Source organism: Nannospalax galili, unplaced genomic scaffold (genome assembly GCF_000622305.1).
Source record: "Nannospalax galili isolate Female #2095 unplaced genomic scaffold, S.galili_v1.0 scaffold228, whole genome shotgun sequence".
NCBI lineage: Eukaryota > Metazoa > Chordata > Mammalia > Rodentia > Spalacidae > Nannospalax > Nannospalax galili.
Window position 1 is genome coordinate 714,917 of NW_008357924.1, and position 11,623 is coordinate 726,539.

At 45.2% G+C, this 11,623-nt stretch overlaps 2 protein-coding genes across 5 annotated transcripts in view; one reads left to right on the plus strand and one right to left on the minus strand.

Moving 5' to 3' along the window:
• The window catches only part of Ghrh (growth hormone releasing hormone), a 3,966-nt gene extending 1,887 nt beyond the window's left edge, over positions 1-2,079 (plus strand). The window contains exon 4 of the mRNA XM_008855675.2: positions 1,962-2,079. Within this exon, the coding sequence (XP_008853897.1) occupies positions 1,962-1,977 (16 nt within the window). The 3' untranslated portion in view covers positions 1,978-2,079. The remainder of the gene's footprint in view (positions 1-1,961) is intronic.
• Positions 2,080-7,126: 5,047 nt separating this feature from the next.
• Positions 7,127-11,623, minus strand: part of Rpn2 (ribophorin II) — a 66,634-nt gene continuing 62,137 nt past the window's right edge. For 2 of the 4 annotated variants that reach the window (XM_029557490.1, XM_029557491.1), the window contains 2 exons: positions 9,394-9,437; positions 7,127-7,331 (listed from right to left, as the gene is read on the minus strand). In XM_029557490.1, coding sequence (XP_029413350.1) covers positions 9,425-9,437 — 13 coding nt within the window. In that variant the 3' untranslated portion in view covers positions 7,127-7,331; positions 9,394-9,424. Of the gene's footprint in view, positions 7,332-9,098; positions 9,438-11,623 lie in introns of those variants that run through there. The other 2 variants (XM_008855676.3, XM_008855677.3) reach the window with 1 other exon arrangement.

The following is an 11,623-nucleotide window of genomic DNA, read 5'->3' on the forward strand; positions in this document are numbered from 1 at the left end:
GAGAGAGAGAGAGAGAGAGAGAGAGAGAGGGAGAGAGACAGAGAGAGAATAGCTAGAGACTTCAGAGGTTTCCTGCCTTCTGAGTTTCCTGGGGAAGAATTACCTTCTCGCCATAGGTATAGGGCTTCGTTTGCCAAGCAAAGGGAGAACACAGCTCCTCCACGCACACACACCAACACTGGAGGCAGGGGAGAAAATGTGTGATGGGGTCTGTATGTTGGCCACTGCATGTATCCAGTGGAACAAGAGGCCAGGCTCAGTGCTTGAAAACATGATTCTTGAATATGTCTCAGACCCTGTGTTTTAACAGGTGTCCAAAAGGATTGCATGTGGTGATGTGAAGGGTATACCCTGGATCTCTTGTGAAGTCTACAAATCGTTAATGCCCAAGACAGACTAGATTTCCTGTACCCTGTAGTTGGCCAGTGCGTACAGAGAGCACTGTCATCTGAGGGAGAGCTGGTCGTGATAGTCATTCCTCATCTTTCTGCCCCGCACTTTCCTACTGGAGTCAGGGAAGATGGGGAATGAGTTTTCTCCTTTGACAGAGGGAAAAAGTGAGGCCAAGAAGAGGTGGCAGCTGGCCCAAGCCAGGGACCTGCAAGCCCAAGCCTGCTTTGTATACCTGGGAACTTCTTCACACAAGACTCCAGTTTCCAAAGATTGGCTTGACTGTTCAGAGAGAAACAGCTGTATTTCACAGCCTGATTTTAAACTGAGCACAAGATTATTCCACTGCAACTCTGCACCAGCCTATTAAGCAAACCCAGTTCTCATTAAAGCTGTCCGTTTACTCCATCACCTTCCTACCAACTTCATCAGACACTCAGAGCCAGGGAGCTCATGAGCTTTTGTATGGGGAGATACAGGCAGTTGTAGGCCATAGGCAAATGATGAGGGGTAAGAACTAGACTGGTGATGAGCTGCAGACCTGACTCTGAGACTAACTCCTTGCCCATGGCAATAGGTAGACTCATTTCCTTCCCTGCAAGAGGAACAGGTGAATTCTGATCCCCTCTAGGGTCCCAAAGAATCTAGGAATATTGCCGCTAAAGGTTCCACACAGTGCATCTTACCAGGAGACAAGGTAATCTCCCCCCTGTAGCTTTTCTAACCAGGCTGCCCTGGGCAGAGCAGCTCCAAGGATGACCAATCCTGGGAAAGCCAGCTTTGTTCTGCAGGTTAACAGCTAGGCTTTCACAGAACCCAAAGGAAGAGGCCTGGACAAATACTAAGATACCACTAGGAGTTTGAGACAAGTGGGCGATGGTAGCTCATGCCTGTAATCCCAACATTTGAGAGGCTGAGACAGGACGATTAAGACCTCAAGGCTAGTCTGGGCTACTTAAGTTCCAGGCCAGTCTGAGCTACTGTATGAGAGCCTGTCTCAAAACAAGCAAGCAAGCAAGCAAGCAAACAAATAAACAGTGTGTAGAGGAGAGCAATCTATACCCACTCACTTCTGTTGTTTTTCCGCACAGGAAGCTGCCATTCCAGTTTAGCCATTCTGTCACCTCTGTAATATCCATCCAGTGGCTACCATGTGTCAGGCTCTGGGCTGGGGATCAAGTCATCAGGACAGGGATAGCCTCTAATCTCATGGAGTCCATACCACATAGAAGCAGTCATGATCCACATACGTTCTTGTGCATTCATTCAATTTGTGATCAACAGAAAAGGTTGTAGTGTGTGATGGATGTTTGGCTGGGAAGAAGCTGACCCTGTTGTAGGTTAGAAGTGGCCTCTTCAAAAGAGAAGTTACCAGTACAGGGTGTCAGTGGGGGCAGGTTAGGGCAGGTGTTAGACTGGTCTTCAATTTCTGGTGCCCACGAGTATCCTTCCTGCCACTGCTTGTTGCCTCTGGGTATCCAGACAGCCAGCTCCGGTCCTGGAGCCCCCACTATCCTGGTGACACATGCTTACTGTAGTATCTGGATTGAGTTTCTCTTCTTTCTGTGTAGGAATTCCCAAGGATGAAGCCTTCACTGGAGGCTTGGACCACCCGTACCCAAAACACAACTGGATCCAGTTACTCCCACTTCAGTTCTGATATACTTTTTCTTCTGTAAATACAATAAAATCCCCCCATTCTGATCTGCATTTCAGTGTTCCTTTATCTTCAGTCTAATTTTTTATGTGCTTTATATAATTACCTCTCCCAGGATAGTATGACAGGCCTAACAATAGGTGGAGCTGGGGAGTTGGCCCAGTTGGAAAAGTGCTTGCTGCACAATCATGAGGACCTAAGTTCAATTCCTGGCATCCCCGTAAAAACACAGGCATGGTAATGTATGCTTATGTAATCCTAGCAATGGGGAGGTTAAGACAGGTGGATGGATCCCTGAGGCTCACTGGTCAACTAGCCTAGCCTAATCTGTGAACTCCAGGTCCCAGTGAGAGACTCTGTCTCCGAACACAAGGTGAATGGCTACTGAGGAACCACACCCAAGGATGATCTCTGGTCTCTACACACAGACTCACACACCATCCCCCAACATGCACCAAGTAGCTAGCTTTACCAAAAACTCACAGAGGGCCAGATGGGCAGCTTTGCACACACAGTCTTTGCTGTTCCTCACACGGCCCCATGGTGAGGATGGGGATCCTCCTCATTTCACAGCCTAGGGACTGAGATCTAAAAAGGTTGACCGAATTGCCCACTGTGGCAGCTAGCAAGGGAAAGAACTGGGAAGCAATCCTAGCTGATGTAGCCAGAGCCAGGCTCTTAGCCACACACCACTACCTCCATTCAAGCCATCCTTCATTCACAGGGACTCAGCAGTCTAGGATAACACCATTGAGTCATTCAAAACACTCATTTATTTATACCATGGCACTGTTCTAGGCCCTGGGGAAGCAGAAGTGAGCAGAGTCCTGGCCTCATGGAGGAGGGTAATAAAAAACAGTGCCAAGAACAAAGGAAAAGACTCATGGGGTGGGAAGGGGTGCTAGGATGCATAATTTTTGTTCAGTGTGCGTATGCAAAGGCACCAATGTTGACAGTGGAGTAAAGACCTGAAGGGAGACAGGGAAATGACTCCGGGAATGTAAGGCACCACAATGACTAAAATTGAGGCTATCAGAAAATGTACAATTGGGGGCTGGAGAGATGGCTCAGCGGTTAAGAACACTGGCTGTTCTTGCAGAAGACCTGGGTTCGAATCCCAGCACCCACATGGCAGCTAACAACTGTCCGTAACTCCAGTTCCAGGGGATCCGACAGCCTCTTCTGTTCTCCGTGGGCACTGCATGACATGGGTGCACTTACCTACATGCAGGCATACACTTAAAAATAATAAATATTTTTTTAAAAAAAGAAAAAGTGCTGGGCGTGGTGGCGCACTGGGGAGGCAGAGGCAGGCGGATCTCTGTGAGTTCAAGGCCAGCCTAGTCTACATAGTGAGTTCCAGGACAGCTGGGGCTACAGGGAGACCCTGTCTCAAGAAGACTGAAAAAAAAAAAAAAAAGAAAATGTACAATTGCCTATGCGGTTATTATATTGCCTTTAGGCAGCACTAATAAGAGATAATTCTTTTATGAAGTTTTGCCACTAAGTGTAGGTCACTAGGTCAGTGACTATCCAACTTTTTCTGATGAATCATTCTCTCTGGGTCAAATATCCACACATGCCCCCCAACCTCAACATGCCTTCTACCAGAGCTGTGAGCTGTCTGATATGATGAAAATTTTGATTTGGGTAGTGACCATATCAATGCAGTTATGCGTACTTAAGATTTATTAGACTAGAAATATAGCTCAGTTAGTAGAGTGTTGCCAAGTACGCACAAAGTTCTGGGTTTGATCCTCAGAACGGTATAAACCAGGCATAATGGCACATGCCTATAATTCCAACATTCAGGTGGTGAAGACAGGAGGATCAGAAGTTCAAGATCGCCCTTGGTTACATAATGAATTCCAAGCTTGTCTGGGCTACATAAGACCCTGACTCAAAAAAAAAAAAGGTGTTTTATTATAAGTAAATTAAGCTTTAAAAGATGACAAGTGTGAAGCCGGATGATGGAAAGTCCGATTAAAAGTACAAAAATAACCACAGCATTTTAAGATGGATGGCGGGAATCCCACCCCTTGGTTTTTCCAGCACAGTTCACTGCCAGCAGGGAAGGGAAGCACTTGACCTCAGTCCTGAGAAGCCTGTGGCCAGGTCTCCTGTCTCCCAGCACCAGGGCCCTGAAAGACCACCTACTCCCCCGAGAACCTGAGCAAGGAATTCGAAGCGTGGGAAACACACTGCAGGAGGCCACTTGATGGCTGGGGAGGAAACAATGGGAAACAAAAGCCCTTCCAGAGGAGAAGACTGGCCACTGAGGGCAGGCAGTCCACTTCAACAGAGGTGGAGAGGCGGGAGGCCAGGAACCTGCCAAGGTCTGGGACAAAGGAGGAGCCCAGCTGAATGGCACCAGCAGCCCCTCCTGGCTCCCTCCTGGCTCCACCTGCTCATCTCTTTCCTTGCCCTGCCCCAACAAAAGCAAAAACCCAAGGCTCTCTCAACTTTCAATTAGTTTTTCAAATGAAATAATGACCGCTGGGACCCGCTGGTGCTTGTGGATTTCGAGGTGAATGCAATTACAGAGGGCAAAACCATCGCAGCAACCCTGGGCTTTATCTCCAATAATAGAGACACTAATGGCAGCTTAAAAGACTTAACCCCTCCCCATAGAAGCACCATGAGCTGCCCACTCCCGTGGGGGTCTGTCTTAAGAATGAGGGCTATTTTTTTCCCACTAAAGAAGTGCTCTAATCAATGGAGGACTTGTCCCTTTCATGTTTGTATTAACTTGGAATTTGAGGAGAGGCTCCCTTCCATTGCTCCTCACAGCAACTCTCCAGAGGAAGCAGAGCTCACTGGCTGGCTGCCCACCAAGGTCAGATGACGGGTCCCAGGTCACATAACTGGGAGGTAGCAGAGCTGGAGACTGATGGGTGTGGGAGTTGGGAGTGCTTTTGTATGGCTGTAAGAAGCCAGGCCTCTCAGGATTGTGAGCTGGGAAATCAATCAAGTGACTTAAAGTATTACTGCAGGTAGATCTGGTACAAACTGCTCACTGGTCTCCTGCTACCACCAGTCAGGAATCATCAGGCCAATGCAGGTACTCTTAATTTAAACCCCGAGAAGGTATCATTAAGCCTAAAATGCATTCCAGGGCTGTGCCTAGTTGAACATGCCTGTAATCCTAGTACTAGGGAAACAGAGGTATGAGGCTCATGAGTTCCAGGTCAGCAAGGGCTACATAATGGGACCTTATCTCAAAAAAAAAAAAAAAAAAGATCTCTAGGGCTCACTGGCCAGCAGCCTAGCCCACTTGGCCAGCTTGGTTGCTGAGGAACAATACCTGAGGATTTCCTCTGGCCCTCCCCCATGCCCGCCCCAACTTACCAACCCATCATAGCCCCACCTAGGCCACCCTAAACAAACCGAAGCACATTAGCCTATGGTTAGACAAAATCATTTGACAACAAGTTTATTGTATAAGAAAGTGTTGACTTATCTCATATAATTTATTAAACACTGTGATTTGGGCCTGATAGCATCTGATCTGTATAATGCCCTCTGTGGCATTATCTCCATTTTTAATGATGGGAAACCAAGACCAAGAAAGGTGTATACGGTACCAGGCATGGTGGTACAGGCCTATAAGCCCAGTGTGCAGGAAGCTGAGGCAGGAGGATTGTAAGTGTAAGGCTAATCTGTGCTACATAGTAAGTTCTGGGTGAGGCTGAGCTAGGTAGTAAAATTCTGTCTTTAAACAAACAAACAAACAAACAAACAAACAAACAAACACACAAACCAAACAAAACAAAGTGAAAGTGCTTGCCATGCAAGCCTGACCTGAGTTTGATTCCTGGAACAGAAATGGTGGAAGGAGAGAAGGGACTCCTGAATGTGTCCTCTGACCTACATACCTGGGTGTGGCAAGGCATGTGCCCACATAAACATAACAAAATAAATAAATGTGCTTAAAAATATCTTTCAAAACTGGGCGTGGTGGCACATGCCTTTAATCCCAGCAGAGGCAGGAGGATCTCTGTGAGATGAAGGACAGCCTGGTTTATGTAGCTAGTTCCAGGCCACCTGTGGCTATAGGGGGACCCTGTCTCAAAAAGACCAAAAAAACAAAAACAAAAACAAAAACCAACAACAACAAAAAACCCACTTAAAAAAAATAATAAATTTTTTTTTAAATTACTTTATGTGTATGCATGTATTGCCTACATGTAGATAAATGCACCCATGTCACGCAATGACTGCGGAGGTCAGAAGAGGCTGTTGGATCCCCTGGAACTGGAGTTACGGACAGTTGTTAGCTGCCATGTGGGTGCTGGGATTCGAACCCTGGTCTTCTGCAAGAACAGTCAATGTTCTTAACTGCTGAGCCATCTCTCCAGCCCCAATTTTATTTTTATTTTATATGTATGAGTGTTTTGAGGGCATGTTTGTAAGTCTGCACTCATGTATGCAATGCCCGTGGACACCAGAAGAGGACACTGGGTACCCTGGAACTGGAGTTAAAGACAGTTAGCTGACATGTGGGTGCTGGGAACCCTACCTGGGTCCTCTGTGAGCACAACCAGTGCTCTTAACCACTGAGCCATCTCTCCAGCTCCATTTTTCAAAGTTTTTTTTTGTCTTTTTGAGACAGGGTCTCTCTGTAGCCCCAGCTGTCCTGGTACTCACAATGTAGACCAGGCTGGCCTTGAACTCACAGAGATCCACCTGTCTCTGCCTCCTAAGTGCTGGGATTAAAGGTGTGTGCCACCACACCTGGCTCAGTTTTCAAAGATTTAAACAGATCTAACAAAAGGTGCAAATGGAGTTAGCCAATTAAGAGAATTCAAGATAGTTCTGTTTGTCTCTAAAACTGATGTACTTTGCACTCCTTTGTGAGGGTCCAGCCCAGGCACTGGTATAGTGATTTGATTTCCTGCCCGAGGAGAGAGGAATGCTGCCAGCTCCTGCCTTCCAGACCTGCCTTCCTTCCAGGCTGGCCTGGAAATCGTATTCTTCCTACTTGAGCACCCTGAGTGCTGGATTACAAATGGGGGCCACCATGCCTGGCAACATATTGTTTCAATAGCACTAAAAATGATGAGCCAAATTACAGTCACATACATTTAAAAACATTTTTACTGTTATTATTATTGTGTGTGAGAACAGGTGCACACATACCACAGGGTGTATGGGGGTTGGTTCTCTCTTTCCGCCTTGTTGAGGTGTGGTCTTTCTTGTTTCTGCTGTGCTGTTCTCCAGGTCAGCTGGTCCACCAGCTTCCAAGAGATTCTCTTGTCTCTTCCTCCCATCTTAATGTAGGTTGCTGGAATTACATATGTGTACCACTGCCATCTAATTCTGAAAAGTGCTTTACCTACTGGGCCATCTGGCCAGCCTGTGGCATCTATTTTGAGAAACGTGTCATTTGATGATCTTATCATTATATGAACATCACAGTGTTCTTAAACCTCTATTGCACTCTGCTGCACACCTAGGCTATGTGGGACTATTATTAACTATATGTAACTGTGAGTCAATCAAGAAAGATGTATAGCACCAAGCCAAGTGCTATAGATGCACTGAACTCCTTTAGTCCTGAGGTATGGCTTACATAAAGTTAAGCCACTTGCCCAGAGTCCCTCATCCTAGTTAACTGGTAACAACAGGTTTGATTAACACCGAAGTCTATACACTTAACCACATTAATTACTATTATTTTTTGTATTGTGTTACTATGACCTGGACCACAATTTCAAAGGGAGCATTTTGAGATGAGTGTGTGTCCTTCTTAAGAATCTAAGATAGCCCAAGCGGTCAGTGCTACTGTTTACATTTGTGTACCTTCAGAATCCATGTTGAAGCTAAATCCCTAATGTCTAGCATTAAAAGGTCAGTTATGAACCTGAATGAATGGACTTTTATCTTTGTTCAAGGGCCTAAGGGAACTAGCTAGCTCGTTTTTGCCCTTCTGTACCTTCTGCCCTTAAGAACAACACCTTTGTCTCTTTATGTCACTAGGAACACTGGGATCAGGGCAGCACCATCTATGGGCAACAGTCTCTGTTTCTAGATACCAAATCTGCTAGTGCCCCCAACTTAGACTTCCTGGTTCCCAGAACTACAAGAAATTAAAAAAAAAAAAAAAAAATTATGTGTATGAGTTTTGCCTTCATATATGTATATGTTCACATGTGTGTGCCTGGTGCCAAGGAGGCCAGAAGAGGGTGTTTGATCCCTTGGAACTGGAGCTACAGATGGTTGTGAGCTATCACACAGGTATAGGACCTGAACCTGGGTCCTCTGCAAGAGGAGTAAGTGTTGTTAACCATTGAACCATCTTTCCAGCCCAGAATAATTTTTTTTACTATTTATAAATTACATAGTTTGTGGTATTTTAGCTGGAATATAAAGAAAATGGGCTTTTCCAGGCCACTTGCAGTTCTATAAGAAAGGGCTAAGAGGGGGCTAGAGATGATGGCTCAGTGGTTAAGAGCACTGATTCTCTTGCAGAAGACCTGGGTTTGATTCTCAGCACCCACATGGCAGCTAAAAAACCATCTGTAACTCCAGTTCCTGGGAATCCAACGTCTTCTGACCTCCATGGGCACTGTACATGATGGGTGGTGCACTTACAAACATGCAGGCAGTACACTCATACACAAAAAACAAAATAATTAAAAATGAAAAAAGAAAGAAAATGGGAGCTGGAGAGATGGCTCAGCGGTTAAGAGCACTGACTGTTCTTGCAGAAGGCCTGGGTTCAAATCCCAGCACCCACATGGCAGCTAATGACTGTCCATAACTCCAGTTCCAGGGGATCTGACAACCTCTCTGTCCTCCGTGGGCACTGCACGACACAGGTGCACTTACCTACATGTAGGCATAACACTCATACACATCAAAAATAAAAATAATAAAAATATTTAAAGAAAAGGAAATGAAAAAAATAAAGGGGGGCTGAGATGGGCCAACAGAAGGTCACTGAACCACTTTGTCAATTTTGACAACAACGAAGCCCAGCTAAGTCTGCACATTATGTTCACAAGGCTCTTCTCAACACTTAAGAACAAACTCTCCATCAGACCTTAAGTCCTATTATTCTCTTTATTCCAAAGCAGATGAATTACAGATTTCAATTTTTTTGGACATAACAAAGGGCTAATCTGGGCTATTCACAACATCCTGCCAAGCATCATAACAAAGAAACAGATGATCTGGGCCCACATGTACCTGCTCTATGCAGCAGGAATGGAAAAACAAGCAAAAGTATAATCACATCTCAAAGTTCTTACTTTTTAAATAACAGATTTCTGTGTTTTGTTTTCTCCCCCTCATTCCTCTTTCCATACTATGAATTCTTCCTGCCTCCATGCTTCAACACTCACTTCAGTTTCCAGGATTTCCATCCTTCTGGAACTAATGTGCTGTTCTAGAAGAAAATGAAAACAAACACAATCACTGAAGATCTCAATTTATCATTGTGGTTCCTAACTGGGACAACAGAAGAGACCAAGTTACTCTCCTGCTGGAAGATCTCATTTACAAAGGAGACCCCACATCTACTGGCTCCATTAAAAGGGGAGACCCCACATCTACTGGCTCCATTAAAAGGGGAGACCTACATGTACTGGCTCCATTTACAAGGGGAGACCCCGTATCTACTGGCTCCATTTTTGTACACCCCATCTTGGTTGAGAAAATAGTAAGCTCATGACTTGAAAACAATGACACAAACCTGATGGTAACTAAGGAAAGAGCAGGTGAGAACACAGGGAGGTGAGGAAATTCCAGGCACACCCCTCACGGCACAGGCCAGAAAGACAGGGCAAACTTTAACCAGAACAGAGGCATTTAAAGAATTCTCATCTTCAGTCTCCTAGACTCCACATCTACTAACCAACACGTGGCCTACGCAGCTTAAACTTGACATCCTGTATTATATTCCTGCCAGTAGCCAGACTTAGCATCTAATCGTAACAGAATAATTCTTGAAAATGGGACTCGGCTCACAAACACTCTGTGTGTGTATGTGTGTGTTTTAAGTTTTGTTTGGTGTTGTTTGCTTTTGAGACAAGGTCTTGCTATGTAGCCCAGGTTGACCCCAGACTTGTAATCTTCCTGAGTGCTGGGATGATAGTGCACCACCATGCTTGGTTCTCAGAAAACCTTTGAGGGAATGAGACCTGTCACTCGATGCTCCCCTCTTTCCCAAGACTCTAAGCGCTGGGGAAGCACGAGAAAGGAAGCTGATAATTCAGAGTGCAACCAGGAGGTGACAGCAGGAAGTTAAGTGGCTCTGGCAAGCAGAGGTGGGTGTCAACATACAGCATCCTCAGTGGACAGTGATACCCCATGGGGAGCACCATGGTGATCATACCAGTCTTACAGAATGGCAGGTTCCAAACTATTAATAAAGCTGTCCCTAGGGGATATACACAGGCATGGATGAGTCCTGAGGACAATAGTGTGCCAATGCTCCAAGGTTGACAATGTCCGTGAAGAAAGGATAGCATGACTATGAAATGAGACACCAGTGCCCCCCACTGTAGGCCTTGGCCAAGAAGCTGTACCCTACATTATGCCTGCTCAATCAAAGTCTGCCCTCTGGTCACCTAAACACTGGGTCCCAAGCTCCCTAAGTTCCAAATGATCAAACAATAGGACTTGGTGGTAGTGGGGACTATACTTTTTTAAAAAATCAAGGAAAAAAAGTCAAGAGTAAAGGGTAAAAGAAGCTGACGTACAGCAGAAAGGCCTGGTTCTGACAGCAGATCTTAGTCAGAGCAACTGTAATTTAGGGCAAAACCAAACGAGCAAGGGGTTAGGGAGAGGGACACAACCTACAAAAGGGCACAGGGGACTCCTGGAGTGTGAGAAGAGCCTATCTTGCTGAGGTAGTACTTACATGACCACATACTTTTTTAAAAAATTAATTTTATTTCATGGCCGAGTGTGGTGGCGAAGTGCACACCTGTAGTCCCAGCACTTAGGAGGCAGAGGCAGGCGGATCTCTGTTGAGTTCAAGGCCAGCTTGGTCTACATAGTGAGTTCCAGGACAGCTTGGGCTACAGGGAGACGCTGTCTCAAAAAGACAAAAATAAATAAATAAATAAATAAATAAAAATTCATGTGTATGAGTGTTTTGCCTGCATACACATAAGTGCACCTGTGTCGTGCAATGCCCAAGGAGGTCAGAAGAGGGTTTTGGATCCCCTGAAACTGGAGTTACAGATGACTGTCAGCTGCCATGTGGGTGCTGGGAATTGAACCCGAGTCCTCTACAAGAGCAGCCAGTGCTCTTAACTGCTGAGCTATTTCTCCAGCCCCAACTACATACTTTTTATTAATTAATTAATAGACAGAGTCTCATATAGCCTAGGATGACCCTGAACTTTGATCCTCCTGCTTGCACCTTCCAGGTTCTAGGATTATAGGTGTAAGTCATCGTGCCTGGCACATTGCACCAAAGAAGTTCTAAATCCTATGCTGTTGCTGATCTTTCCTATTTTCTTATTTTCTATTATTTATTTATTTACTTATTTATTTATTCATTTATTTACTTATTTACTTATTTATTTATTTATTTATTTATTTATTTATTTATTTATTTATTTG